At 39.9% G+C, this 14,948-nt stretch overlaps 1 protein-coding gene across 5 annotated transcripts in view; it reads left to right on the top strand.

Annotated features, from left to right (window-relative positions):
- The window catches only part of DMXL1 (Dmx like 1), a 93,802-nt gene that overhangs the window by 4,990 nt on the left and 73,864 nt on the right, over positions 1-14,948 (top strand). For all 5 annotated transcript variants that reach the window (XM_077344361.1, XM_077344357.1, XM_077344358.1 and 2 more), the window contains exons 2-4: positions 7,023-7,148; positions 11,440-11,517; positions 12,397-12,475. In XM_077344361.1, the coding sequence (XP_077200476.1) occupies positions 7,023-7,148; positions 11,440-11,517; positions 12,397-12,475 (283 nt within the window). The remainder of the gene's footprint in view (positions 1-7,022; positions 7,149-11,439; positions 11,518-12,396; positions 12,476-14,948) is intronic.

The raw sequence follows: 14,948 nt of genomic DNA on the forward strand, positions 1-14,948 counted from the left end.
GACATCAGTACTGAATTAGGCTTGGGTTGTTTGGCAACTGTGTTCTGTAAACAAATCATTGTCCTGCACAATCTAGTTAGTGATATGTATTTATATAATGGATACATTTTCAAATCTTAATAAACATGAAATATTTTCATATACATGGTTTGCAGGTTGTCAGTTATTGAAATTTGGTATGTATTAATATTGTTATATCTGTACATTAACATGTTAGCTGTTTAGCCTGGCATTTCCTGTACAAATTGATATTTTAACATGCACAAAAACTGTTCAGGTATGATTTCCTGTTGACTTGGACTCAGTTTGCAAAGTTGGCTTTGGTTCTTGAAAGTTAATTCTAGTAGATGTTCAATAAAACTACTGTGTAATCCAGAGACTGATTCTAAATGAAGAGGGTAACCTGGTTTGTATTCTTAAAATGTGATTGGATATGTCCACAGGTACAGTTTTCTCAAACACTCAGTCCAGGATCAGCATAGAACAGAAGGAACTGCTGTGATTGGTAAAAAGTCTGTCATTCTTACCAGGTGGCTGGAAGGCAACCAGCTGACTAAAAAGAAAGAGTGGTTAGGTGAATTCCATTTGGTCGTAGGCTGGGTTTAGACTGGGTTGTTGCTTCCATCCACATTCAAAGAGTGGTGGGCAGAACTGATATGAGTGGTGAAGCAAAAGAACCAATTTATCATAAGCCATACGTCTGGGCATATAGATCAGCAGTCTTTCAGATCATGTGCAATAATAGTAATTTCTTGTTTTAGTCTGTAAGTCATAGCAAATTTAATGGTTATAGAGAAGAATAAATCATTATGACAGTAAATGCAGCTTACTGGGGGTAGTACAGTCTCTTCCAATGAAAGAATGAGAAGGAGAACTAGTGTGGCACTGGTGAATCAGAGCTCCAAGAACTGGACTATATCCTGAACATAATATTTCTCCTTCACAGATGAGTCAGATTGGTTGGTAGAACTTCTGAGTCAAGATTCTACAGTCCATCTAAATTCCCAAACACGTCAATTAACTTAGTTTCTTCACTGAAGTATATGAGGGAACAAAATGATGAGTCAAGCTGAGAGCCAGTTTGATGTAGTGGTTAGGAGTGCGGACTTCGATTCTGCATACTCCCAAGTGCAGCCAGCTGGGTGACCTTGGGCTCACCATAGCACTGATAAAACTGTTCTGACCGAGCAGTGATATCAGGGCTCTCTCAGCCTCATCCACCTCACAGGGTGTCTGTTGTGGGGAGAGGAAAGTGAAGGTGATTGTAAGCCGCTTTGAGCCTCCTTTGGGTAGAGAAAAGTGGCATATAAGAACCAACCCTTCTCCTCCTCCTCGTGGACAATGATCTCCAGGCCTTCCTGTCCTTTACCATTCCCCAGAGTCCATATATATATATAAAAGGTAAAGGTATTCCCTGTGCAAGCACCAGGTCATGTCTGACCCTTGGGGTGACGCCCTCTAGCGTTTTCTTGGCAGACTCAATACAGGGTGGTTTGCCAGTGCCTTCCCCAGTCATTACCATTTAACCCCCCCAGCAAGCTGGGTATTCATTTTACCAACTTCGGAAGGATGGAAGGCTGAGTCAACCTCGAACTGGCTGCTGGGATTGAACTCCCAGCCTCATGGGCAGAGCTTCAAACTGCATGTCTGCTGCCTTACCACTCTGCGCCACAAGAGGCTCTTTCCATATATATAAATAATCAATGAAATAGTAGTCAAATACAAGAATACTAGCCATTATTTATGATTGTTGTAATTGACTAAAAGAGCAAGTTGTATTGCATTATTAGACCATGATAATTGTTTTGTTAGACCAGTTCAGGTAAAGCAGCCTGTCCTTTGTAGTGGCCATTTAAATACCCTGGCAAACCCATGTCATAAGCAAATACACTACTCACCTCTCATCCCATAGCATCTGGTAAACATAAGTACGGTATATCTGGATATGAGAGTTTCATTTTTAGCCATCATAGCTGCAAGCTGCTAGTTAACATTCTTTTCCTTTGTAGTCTTTAACAGCAGCATGGCATGCAGCTTGCACAAAATGAAGCTTCTAGCAAGATGTTAAACACAGGCCAGTGTAGAAAACATTATCTGAAATCCAAAGCTTGACACAAGTTTTGTTAAATCACATGAAGGGAATGATTGGATGAACTAGGTTATCACTTGTTAAAGTGGAACATATATTAAATATATACAGTGACATTTTTCATTTTAGCAGCACAGAAGTTCAGCTTTAGTGGGTTCAGGACAGTGAAGTGGATTATCAAGTTGATTATTCCATTTCTAGTTATAAACCTACTTTTAAATTTTTTGATGGGGCAAACATAGTTTAGTGCTGCTCTGTTTGCATAAGGATCATGGTGCAAGTGGTTGCCATGATAGTGCGATTGTTATGATTAGTCAACGCAGTCAAATAACATTGTATATATGTGTTATCAAATAACTAATTGCTTAAGAATTTAATCAGTGTTGAGGAACTTTTTGCAGTTTGGTTAATGTCTCTCACGATATGCCCTTGTGTGTTATTTCCCTGGGTGGCTGCTGCTCTTTGACGAGTAGTACACCCTCAGCATGTGTGTGATCATGTTTGTCTTCATCGTGTCTCACTCCTGTTTTCTATCAGCATTGGTAGTTTTAACATACCTTACACAAATTGCTTTATCAGTCTAAATGCAATGATGTAGTGCAATAAAAATAAACATTTCTCTTGAAGAGAGGAGGACACTGATATTCTTGGGTTCATCTTTGTGGTGTCTGTGCATTCCCACATGGGATCTCCAGTAAGCAGAGGCTGCCACGGAGAGGAACTAGCAAGTTTACTCAGGAAAATACCCCCAGAAGTGCTGACCCCCTCCCTTGTGAGAGAGTGAGGAGACTTTTCCTGCCCAAAAGTCACCTGAAATGGGAGGAGCCAGCACTCCTCCCTCAGTTCTTTCCTTGCTGCCATCAAGAAAGGTTCTTCAGTGAGTTACTCTTTGCCTCAGATTTCTGAGGTAATCTTTCTGACTGATTTTTTGGACTTTGACTCAAATTTTTTATCAACTATGGCTGTGTTTAAAAACTGTCAGGAGTGTTGTGCCAAAATGGCACAAAATGGTGGCTATTCTGCCTGTCTCCTGTGTCTTGGTGAAGGCCATGTGATTGGGGCCTGTCAAGCCTGCTGCTAAATGACTCCAGGGTATGCCTTTGACTTTACCATGCCCATACATGCAGTTATACTCAGATGCTTCACGAATAGGCTGGGGGGTCCACTGCAATTGGTCCATAGCAGAGCAAGCTTGTCACATTCATCTCCTGGAATTGAGGGCTATTAGACATGTTCTAGTTTACTTTTCAGATATGGTCTCCAATGCTCATGTACTTGTCACAACAGACAGTATGGCAGCGAAATTCTACCTCAACAAGCAAGGAGGGACAGGCACTACTCAACTAGGCGAAGAGGCCATGGATATTTGGAAATGGGCCATAAATCACAATGTGCAGTTGTCTGCAATACACATTGCGGGCACAGCCAACACACTGTCCAATACATTGAGCAGGCACAGGCTGGATGCTCACGTATGGTCAATTGCAGACCAATATATACAACCCATATTTCATCAGTGAGACAAACCAAGTATAGATCTCTTCACTACAGAGTTGAATGCAAAATGCGCAGACTTTTGCTCCCAAGCAGGATTAGGGTTAAACTCTCTTGGAAACACATTTCAAAGGGTTTGGTCCGAATCCCTGTACTACGCATTCCCACTTCTTGGGTTGTTAATCAGGGTTCTAGTAAAAATCAAGGCCAGTCACACACAATGCATTCTTCCGGTTCTGTCCGCAGAGGACTTGGTTTTCACTATTGTGGACATTGTCCAATGGCCAATTCCAACATCTACCCCTGGTTTACAACCTTCTCCAAATAGGCAATCATCACCACCCCAAGGTATTCAAGTTCTGCTTGACAGCATGGCTCATTCTCCCACACTTCTCTTCCACCAAAAAGTAGTGAAAGTAATTGAGGCAGCTCACCAGCCCTTGACTTTAAAGACCTATGGAGTCATTTTCAAGAGTGGGCATCCAGTAAGGGTGTGGATCCTACATCCTGTCCCCTTAACAACATTTTGCAATGCCTACTAAGTTTGAAGGATGCGGGATTGTCTACATCCTTGATCAAGGAACATTTAGCGGCTATTTCAGCCAAGCATTCCATGATTGAAGGCAGAGCAGTTTTCACCTCTACAGATCATGAAAGGTTTAAATCACACCCCTGGGAGTGCTTCCCACACCCCAGTGGAGTTTGATCCTTGTTCTTTCCATGCTGATGCATAAGCTGTTTGAGCTGATGGCAATGACTGGCATATTAATTGCTTCATTCAAAACTTTGTTTCTGGTTGCGGTGACTTCCTCTCAAAGAGTTGGAGAATTGGCAACTTTGTCAAGTGACCCACCCTTTACTCAGTTGGTTTCTTCATAAAGTGATGTCCAGATTTCATTTGGGTCAGGTTATCACACTCCCTATGTTATTCTCCACCCCTTCTTTGGACATGGACAGAGCAATGTACTCATTAGATGTTAGGAGAGTGCTATTGTTTTATTTAGATAGAGTGTCACATTTCAGACGGGCTAGAAATCTGTGTGTTACAAAGGGAAAAAGGCATAGTCTCAGATCCTTTCAAGTTGGTTGGTCTTGGCAATAAAGTTGGCATATGTGGGGGTGTAGGCCCATTCTATTAGATCTATGGCAACTTCTAGGGCCTTCTGAGCAAGCCTGCTGTTAGACAATGTCCACACCGGCAACGTCCATCCATCATTACTCCATTGATATTCTGGAAAAGGAGGCTGCTGTGGGAAGAGCAGTGCTGCAGTCTTAATTTGCATAGACATGCCCACACCTTCCTCCATGGTGAGTGATCTTGCTAATCTCCTATGTGGGAATGCACAGAAACCATGAAGAAGAAAACAGGGCTGCACTTACCTGTAGCATTCTTTAAATGGTACTCTGTGCATTCACTCATCCCTTCCTCCAGACCCCACTGTGGGCATGTCATCTATTTATATACCTGTAGGACGGTGACAATGGAGAACTGAGGGAGGAGTGCTGGCCCCTCCCATGTCACGTTACTTGGGCAGGAAAAGTCTCTTCACTCTTGCAGGGGAGTGGGTCAGCACTCCTGGGGGTTATTATCCTGAGTAAACTCAATATCTCCTGAGTAAACTCACTAGCAGGCTCTGCTTACTGCAGATCTCATGTGTAAATGCCCAGAGTACCACTCAATGAACAGGTAAGTGCAACCTTGTTTTTCTCTTCCCACAATCCTGGAGACAGGAAATTGATTGTACCTTTCATCTCTGGGAGGAGGAGGAGCTCACTCTCAATGTTTTTCCTGCCTCCACCTGAAAGGACAGATTTGGAGAACTGCTTTGGTTACATTTTGGTTTTCTCTTTCATATATATACCATCCTGTGTGGCTTTCCTTGGCCTAGTCTTTCCCAATGCCATTTGCCTTTTTCCTGTTGATTTAGTCATGGTGATGTCTGCAGCTGAGGTCTCCAACCATGAGAGCTCCAAGGAAGAGCTAGGGGAGGTGATCCCCTCTTAGCAGAGTAGGAAATCCCTGAAAACCAATGCCTAGCCATCCTGCTGTGCTCCTGGAGAGAGCTATAGGCCACAAATCATCTGGCTTTCATCATGGAAAGCAGGCTCGTTTTTTTGTGCCAAAACTCTGCCCTCTACTGATAAACTGGGATGGCCCATCAGACCTGCTCAATGCAGCCTTATGCAGCTGTTGTAGTGAGTTAAAGGGAGTGGAAGTGGGAATGCCTTTTGTTGTCCTACCAGACTCCAATCAGCTGGAGAAGAAAACAAGAGCTTTACTGTCCCAGTAAAGGCCTCTTCCTCTTCTCACTCCTCCCTCTCCAGTCAAACACCTTCAAGGTTTTAGCTACTTCAAAGCCTGTAGACATAGAGAAACATCAGACTCATTTTGCCTTACAAAGGCTGACTGTAAAAGCATTTTCCACATTAGGGGCCATTCATATTTCTCAGACTACAGATCTGTAGATAGAGAGCTACCTTACATTTTGTGGCTTTTGATGCTTCTGGAAAAAGTAAGGCCAGTTGTCTGAGGACAAAGCAAGCTATCTTACAACCTTTTGTCTCCAGAGCAGCTTCCCAGTCTCTTACATAAAGCATTAAAAATCCTAACAGCTCTCTACCCCTAAGGTAGAAATCCTCAAGGAGAACTGGCTAGCTTAACATCAGGGATGACTCTTCCAAAAGAGGGAGAAGGTACTTTTAGAAATCCCAATGATTGAGAAAGTGACTCAGCTCTGTGCAAAGTCCATGAAGCCATCGCTTTCTCCATGAAAGCTTTTGCTGCCACTTCTATGATGACAAGAGCCTCATACATGTAGCTTCATAAATTGTCCCAAGAATACCCAGAGTTAAACTAGTGCTTGTCAAGTTACATGCACAATCTGGAGAGGGCAGCCTTCATTTCTAATGCTAGCCTGGTCACAGTCGGGTTCTCAACAAGAACCATGGCTTCCACAGTGGTAGCAAGACGACCTTTCTGGCTGAAATAATGGATTGTCGACTCCTTTTCTAAATCTGATGTGGCATCTCAGCCTTTCATGCATAGCAAGCTATTTGGGGATATCATTTGTTTCATAGGATACTGTAAGCTTTGTTGTCTGTCTGTTTGGCCCACATTGTGGAATGTTATAAGCTGCAGAAATCTCCAGAATGAGGGTGCCCCCCCAGATGGAAATTGCAATCAGTTTCCTGCCTCCAGGGATTGTGAGAAGAGAAGCGCAAGTGTATCAGTGTTCCTTGCCCTTGAGCAAAAGGAACCACAGTAAGTCCAGTGTTCTGTTCTGCTAGCTTAAGGGCAATTTCAGTCATGGAAGTGACCTGTAGAATATACACTTCTTTTCTGTAATCTGGCAAGTTAAATGAAACCTCTTAACTGTATTTTCCTCTTGATAGATTTTTTAACAAAACAAAATATTCAGCTTTCTAATTTTTTTAATAGGCGTATGCATCAGGCTGTGATATTGTGATATTGGGGACTGACTTTGAAAGATTGCAAATAATTCCTGGAGCAAAACATGGCAATATACAAGTGGGATGTGTGGATTGTTCAATGCAGCAAGGGAAGGTAAGTAGTAATACTTTTATTACATGGTGGTGCTTGTATGATTTTTTAATTGAGTATTTTCGGTATAAACCTGTGTAGTGGTAATATATTTAACTCTACTTTCTGGCTATTCTCAAGGGCATGCATGTAAATTATTTAAAAATCTGCTTGTAAAATCCTGCCATCCTTTAAGTGTTTACCTACTCAGTTACCCTTTTTAGAGGATGATGTTTTTTGTTGCAGTCGTTGCTAATTTTTGACTATAATTTGATCTCAGTTGTGCTGCAGTGTTAATTCAGCAAACCAGAGATAGACTGATCGATAACATTTAATTACTGATGCAAAATAGGTGTGTAGTGGGGAGTTACCACCACTGCTATCATGCAAGATTAGTATTGTTGGAACATAGTTCTGTATTCAGTGACAATACTTAACACCTTGAGAGAAGGCTTGAACAAATCTCATGCCTAGTGGCATTTGTGTGCCAGCCTTTTCTAACAGTAAAGGTAAAGGTATCCCCTGTGCAAGCACCGAGTCATGTCTGACCCTTGGGGTGACGCCCTCCAGTGTTTTCTTGGCAGACTCAATATGAGGTGGTTTGCCATTCTCTTCCCCAGTCATTGCTGTTTTACCCCCCAGCAGCAAGCTGGGTACTCATTTTATCGGCCTCGGAAGGATGGAAGACTGAGTCAACCAATCATATAAATAATATAATATAAAATTTAAAAATCCAATTCTAGTAGTTTAAAATAAATGGCACCAATTCACTCAGAAGCATCTCCTGTTTCCAGGGCAAGTTTTAAAATGCATCTTCAGTAGATGTAAATGGGTGAGTTCAGGCAGGGAGGCTAGCAGATGTAGTCTTCAGACCTCAAGTGTAAGCCTCGCAGAACAGCTGTGTCTTGCAAGTCCTGTGAAACAGCTTAAGGTCCTGCAGGGCTGTGATCTCATTTGATGTTCCACCACAGGGTAGTCAACCTGTGGTCCTCCAGATGTTCATGGACTACAATGCTCATGGGAATTGTAGTCCATGGACATCTGGAGGACCACAGGTTGACTAACCCTGCTCCATCAGACTGAAAAGGCCCTGGCCCTGACTGAGGTCAGTTTTATTTTTTTATTTTTTAGGGCTGGGGTTCTTAACTGTCTCAAAAAGAAGTGGTATTAAGAGGCAGTCACTAGTATGTAATCCTTACCAAAAATGAGCAGACATTTAGGTATTTTAACCCAGATTGATAGGCATTCCCAGTTCGCTAGATGGCCAGTATTTGGTGCTAAACTGCAGTCATCTTATGTTATTCCTGAAAGAGACACTGTTAAATGAACAACACTTCTCAAAAATTATATATTTAAATGCCTAACAACCCACTTTTCTCCTGGCATCTGGAAAATGTTGAGTTCAGTCTTCTAGAAGTATTAAAAGAGAAGTGTCAATCCATTTGGAAGTGTGTCATAGAAAGGTTGCTGCCTATCACAATATCAGCAAGAATTACAAACAGATTTGAAAGCCTCACATTCTTTTAAAGCTTTATTGCTCCTCAACTGAAATTTCTTGTGGGATTTCACTACAATTTTATTTCTAAATGGCTGTGTGAAAATTGGAAAATTGAATGCATATGTCACACTTGAATGCTTTCATGGAAGAGCAATGTCAAATTGTGCAAAGATGCTCTGCTCTGGTTGACAGTGGTAATGTAGTTATACATTCAACGCATGAAGTGGCAATTTAATATCAGTTTATTAAGAATGCTTTCGACAGATAATCTTATCAATCCTCATTGCAAATTAATTTCATAACAGAAAATGCTGCTCTGGGGTTGATATTTTCTACTGTTTTTTCTGGGGTTTCTGTGTGTATACGCATGTGTGTAAACGTTAGGAGATTTTTACTTTCTGAAGTAGGAGAAAAACAGTACAATCTGACCCTTCTTTTTAAATAGCAGTAGAAGACTTGGATCACTGTCCATTTTAACTAAAAACTTGCAAGTGTGTGATTCACAAGGACTTATGAGGGCATTTTGTTTCCCCCTCCCCCATTATTTGTTGTCTTTACTTCTCAGTCACCAGCCAACATCCCTTTTATCTGCCTCTCTGTCTTCAACTATATTATTTACTTACTTGATTACTTGATATATATGTTAGCGACCACCTTTTACCACAGTGGGTACTCAGAGCAGCTTACGTGATTCTCTTCCCTGTTTTATTATCAAAACAGCCCTGTGAACCAACCTAGGGTAAGAATGTATAATTCTTCCAAGGGCCCTTAGTAAACTTCCATGACAGAGTGGGATTTTGCATCCCAAAAAACCCAGCCAGATGCAGTTGGGCCTTTTGATGACCAAGGAATGAAGATGGGAGATGGCAGAGAAGCTAAATGAATTCTTTGCCTCTGTGTTCAATACAGGAAGTGTAGACATGTATCCAAACCAGAGCCACTATTTTCAGGAAGGGAGTCTGAAGAACTGAGTCAAATTGAAGTGACAAGAGATTAAATGCTAGCCCTTGGGGAAATTAAAGAACAATAAGTACAGAAGGCCTGCTGGCATACATCCAAATGTTCTTAGGGAACTCAAATGTGAGAGAATTAATCTAATAACCCATATATGTAACCTATCACTAAATTAGCTGTAGTACCAGAAGACTAAAGAATAGCAAATGTTATGCCCATTTTTAAAAAGCAGTCTAGAAGGGAACTAAGAAATTTCAGGCCAGTTAGCTGAATATCTGTCAAAGGCAAATGAGTAGAAACTAATCAAAGAAACTAATCAAAGTGTTTTTCTATGTACCCAATAATTCAGCATGGCCTCTGCAAAGAGAAGTCCTGCCACACCGGCCTCTTGGAGTTCTTTGAGAAACTGAACAAGCATGTAGATATTATAGACTTGGAATTTTAAAACACTTTTGACAAGATACCTAATTAAACACTCCTGAGTAAATTTAGTAGATGAGGGATAAGAGAACAGGTTCTCTTATGAAATAAAAGTTGGTAAAATGACAGGAAGCAAAGAGTCAGAATTCTCATAATAGGGTGAGTAGTGTTGTGGCCAAGTTTGCAGATTACAAAAAAAAATTAATGAAGTTCGGTGTTAAAATGTAAGGTGCTGCACATTGTAACAAAACATCCCAACCAAGGATAAGCTAAAGGGATCTGAATTGGCTGTGACTGAGAGGAGCTGGTAAAAAAAAAGTTCAGAGGAAGGCAGCCAAGATGATTAGGGTGGGTTGGAGCACCTTCCATATGTGGAAAGGCTGGAGAGGCTGAGATTTTTCAGTTTAGTATTTAGATTTAAGTATTGGCAGATTTGGCCATGTTAAGAATGTGATACATAGGTGACTACTCCTGTACCTCTATTTTGTTAGGGATCAGAGTACTCATTTTAAACTGGTAAGATTCCTCTTTAGTTACAGCAGAGAAGATATAATTGTTTCTTTTTGTAACACACAAATGACTGCTTATTTAAGTTTCTTTAAGTTCTGTGTAAGTCTGTTGAATTCTCATTGGCATTTTGAGGTCATTCTGTTATATAAATTGCTCAGTCTGATAAAGATTATTTATGTAATAGTTTCCCTTTTGCATCTTGAATCTGTCCATTATTATATTTACTCAGACTTTCTGTGTGAAAATATACTGTAAATGATATTTTTGCAAGCCTACCAAACAATCTTTAAATTAAAAAAAATATTTTTAAAGGAATTACTTTATTATTTCTGCAAGGTGTTAATTAAAGTGAAATAATGTTCTGACTAGTCAGAGTTCAGATTTGAGTATTTGACATCCAGTTTATTGTGTCTACTAAACCAAGAGAACATATAACTATTTATTGATATATCTGCACTTGTATTGGTTGCATGCTTTCACTTTATCTGTGTTTGTTATTATTTTATCCAAAAAATGGTGCCATGGGTTTTTCTCTCTCTCTTCTATGCTCTACATATGCTATATTATAAAATCTTTTAAACTGTATTCAAAGAATATTTGATTCCCAGAACTGCCTATTCCTGATCTGTAGCACATTTCTTTCCACATATCCAACTACAAGATATTCTTATTTCATGTCATACTCTTTTTTTACCATTTAAAACAACTTGTACTTTAACACATTGAGCTGGAAATTAAATATATTGGAAGCTTGATGGAGCTCAAGTACACAACTTAAAAAGCTTGAGTCTTTTGAAACCTTAAGATCATCTTGAAATTTTCCTTTAAATTATGTGGTAACTTTTTGGTAAAAAAGTTTGAAACAGTAAAAGATGGCACAATGTGGGAATGTAAGCAGATAAAATAACCTCATTTTAACACTGTCTTTTTTAGATTGCAGCCTCCTATGGGAATGTAATTTGTATTTTTGAGCCAGTTCAGTGTCTGAAAGAAAAGCGTAATTGTCATACTGTAAGTAATTCATCTTAATATCTTCACAGAACAATTGCATAATAATTTTCAGGCCTTCTATTATTTTAAAGATGGCAAACTTTTGTTACCTATTTTTGATAAGTAAGTTGACCACCATGTGAAACAGGATCCTGGACTAGGTGGTCTGCTGGGCTGATCCAGTAGGGCTCTTATGTGTATTACTTTGTGGTTTAATTATTTGCTGCCTATTATGTGGTTTAATCAACAGTGTTGAGACAGTAGTATATCAATAAGATTGGAAGGCTTTTTCTCTCCTTATCTCTCCAAACCTTTCCAACCCATTGTACCTCTATAACATATAACCAGGACTTACAGTGTTTTTATATGTAGCAGTGCTGGGGAAAGGTCATGGCATGGCTAGTTGGCAGGGTCTCATGGTAATTGTAGTCTCATGATGTAGCAAGCATATGCAGCTTTTTGGTTTATCTCCTGAGCATTTATTAAAATTTCACTAATTTTATGTTTAATTGTTGTGATTGAATGAAGGAAGGGAAATGGACAGATCATAGATTTCTGTGTAGATTTAGTGACGAGAGGTTTTCAAAAAGAATTGTATTAAAAGAGTGTGTATACATTCTAGAAACAAAAGGTAAGGTAGTCTGGAAGTCTAACTTTTCCTGTTATTCAAGTTTTCAGTCAAGATGGATTCATAATCAAGTTAGAACTTCTGATTTCCATGAAATGCTGTTGCTGGGATATATATAGGGAACAATATTTGGAGGGGGTTTGCAACAAAAAAGTGTAATCACTGGAAATTGTCAGTTTTGTTTGGATTCAACTCATATATTTTAATCAGTGACTCTTAAAGCTTAAACTTTCCAACAATGTAAAGGATTCTTGCTATATTTTTGGTTTTAGGGGCTGCATTATCAGTGGCAGAAATCAGGTCAAATTTCTCTGGAGCATACGGTACATAACTTAACATGGGACCCTACAGGTAAGCACAAAAATAACTAAATGTTTTTCTTCTCACTTTCTTATTTTAATTGCCACATGTTACTGTGTACGTAACAACACTGGCATAATTATGAAAAATGAATCCCATTGGCTTTTCAGATACTCTGCTCCAGAGAAGAGCAGACTTTGTTTTGTGGAAGCTACTTATTTTTTTAAGAGACTTCAGAACAACCATTCAGAGAATGGCAACTTGGTGGGTAGAGCCAGTACCAAAAGGACAGTTTGAGCAAAAATCATACTTTTTCTGAGCACTGTTCAAGTGGGGACACCTTTTATCTGGTGTTTCACAAACACGTCATGTCAGCATCCCAATCTGTAAGTTGCCAACTGTTTCCCTGGAAGAGCAGACTAACAGCTCTGATATAGAAATAGACAGGAAATACCATCCTTCTTTCTTATCCAGAGAAAGGATGTGTGTGGATATGTGGAGGAGAAGGAAATACTGATGGGAAAGTGTGCTAGTGATGCCATTTTCCTAACCACAGCAAAGGTAGTTGTGTGAGCATGTAGCTCCCTTTCTGTTGCGTGATAGAAAAAGAGGAGAGTTTCAGTTGCAGAAGGGAAGAATAAGAAAGTGACTGCAGCAGGAGAAGTGCCAGGGTGACCTGCTCACCTCTAGCTCCTCATTTTCAAATCCCTCCCCTGTTCTGTACCTGTTTTGTATTGTTCTCTCCCTTTGCTCTTTCCTTCTCTACCTTTTGCTGCAATTGAGTCATTATAATTGAAAAAGCTGATCCCCTTGCGTGGTAACATAGAAAATTTTAATGTGTAAACTGGTACTGCTTTTTAAAGCTATGCATAGGCCAACCTTTCAATATCTCAAAATCTTCCTTCTACTATAGCAATATTATAATGGTGAAGAAGAGGAACCCCCCGCAAAAAATATTGATTGGAACTGGAGAATTTCAGAGCCCAAAGGACATTGTGGCTTTTCCCTTCTTATAGATAGTGCTATATAGATATTTTCAGCCTGGCCAGCTGCCTCTAGAGTTTCTTCTTGCTATTTGCTGCTTTTTAATGTTCAGTTGGACCAGGTGTGATCTCACTAGGCAACAGCATCCCACTAAAGCCCTTTAAAATTGATACCGCTCATCAGAACAAGGAAGCAAACAGAAAATTCAGTCCCTTAAAGCAGGGGTAGTCAACCTGTGGTCCTCCAGATGTTCATGGACTACAATTCCCAGCAAATGCTGGCAGGGGCTCATGGGAATTGTAGTCCATGAACATCTGGAGAACCACAGGTTTGACTACCCCTGCCTTAAAGGCTTCATGCTAGCTGCTGGAAAAACTGGTTATAGTCATTCCAAGCTCAGCCTTAGAAGAGTAAATGTGCTTGAATATTTTTAATATGAAAACAAATTCTGCTGGTGTTTGGACACAGAAGATGAACTTAAATGAGAGATGAAGTTAATATATATGAAACTCTTGCTGAAACTATGAAGCTTTGGGCCAAGTAAATTTTTAAGGATTTACTTTGTTATTACTAAACTTGATGATCTTTTAGGATTAGACATTTTATGTATATACTGCATTCATGAATACAAAAGGGTTTCAGTTTTATGGGGAAACATCTGAAATATTCATTTGCTCATGTGTACTTTTCAACATTGATACTTTTATATTGATTTTTTTTAATGTTAAATGTGATTTATACTGTGATCTTAAGCAAGTCTGTTCTGCCTCGTTCTTAGTCCAACCAATGTGCATAACTCTCAGGAAAATTTTATTATGATTGTACTGTTTTGTTTTATTCTACCTTTGCTAGGTCTTACATGAACTTTTGTGATAATGCAAGGAGAATTTATTATTTCCTATTTAATATATCCTTGTGTAATACCTGGTTTCCTTCTTTGACTGAGTGTTGTGCTTGCTAGATCATGACAGTTGATGTTGTTTACCTGGATTTCAGTAAAGCTTTTGATAAGCTTCCCCATGATTGTCTGATTAGACTGGATTTTTGGATGGCTAGGTGGATAGGGAACTGGTTAGAAAACCGCAATGAAAGAGTAGTTGCTGGTGGTATTTCATGAGATTAGATGGAGGTGAGCAGTGGGGGTGCCATACAACATTTTATCAATGATCTAGATGAGGAGGTAGAAAGAGCAACAAGGATGATCCGGGACCTGAAGACCAAACCCTATGAAGAAAGACTTGATAGACTTGAAAATATTCAGGCTGGAGAAGAGGAGGTTGAGAGGGGACATGATTGCTGTCTTTAAGTATTTAAAAGTTTGTCACTTGGAGGAAGGCAGGGAGCAAATCATGCTGGCAGCAGAGGATAGGACCCGCAGCAATGGCTTTATGCTATGTGTAGAATGGTACAGGCTAGATATCAGGTAAAACAAATCACAGAGTAGTTCAGCAGTGGACTCGGCTGCCTAAGGATATAGTGAGCTCCCCTTTACTTGGCAGTCTTCAAGCAGCAGCTGGACAGATATGGATGTTTGGCCAGT

This window comes from Paroedura picta, chromosome 7 (genome assembly GCF_049243985.1).
Source record: "Paroedura picta isolate Pp20150507F chromosome 7, Ppicta_v3.0, whole genome shotgun sequence".
In the NCBI taxonomy this organism is placed as follows: Eukaryota; Metazoa; Chordata; class Lepidosauria; order Squamata; family Gekkonidae; genus Paroedura; species Paroedura picta.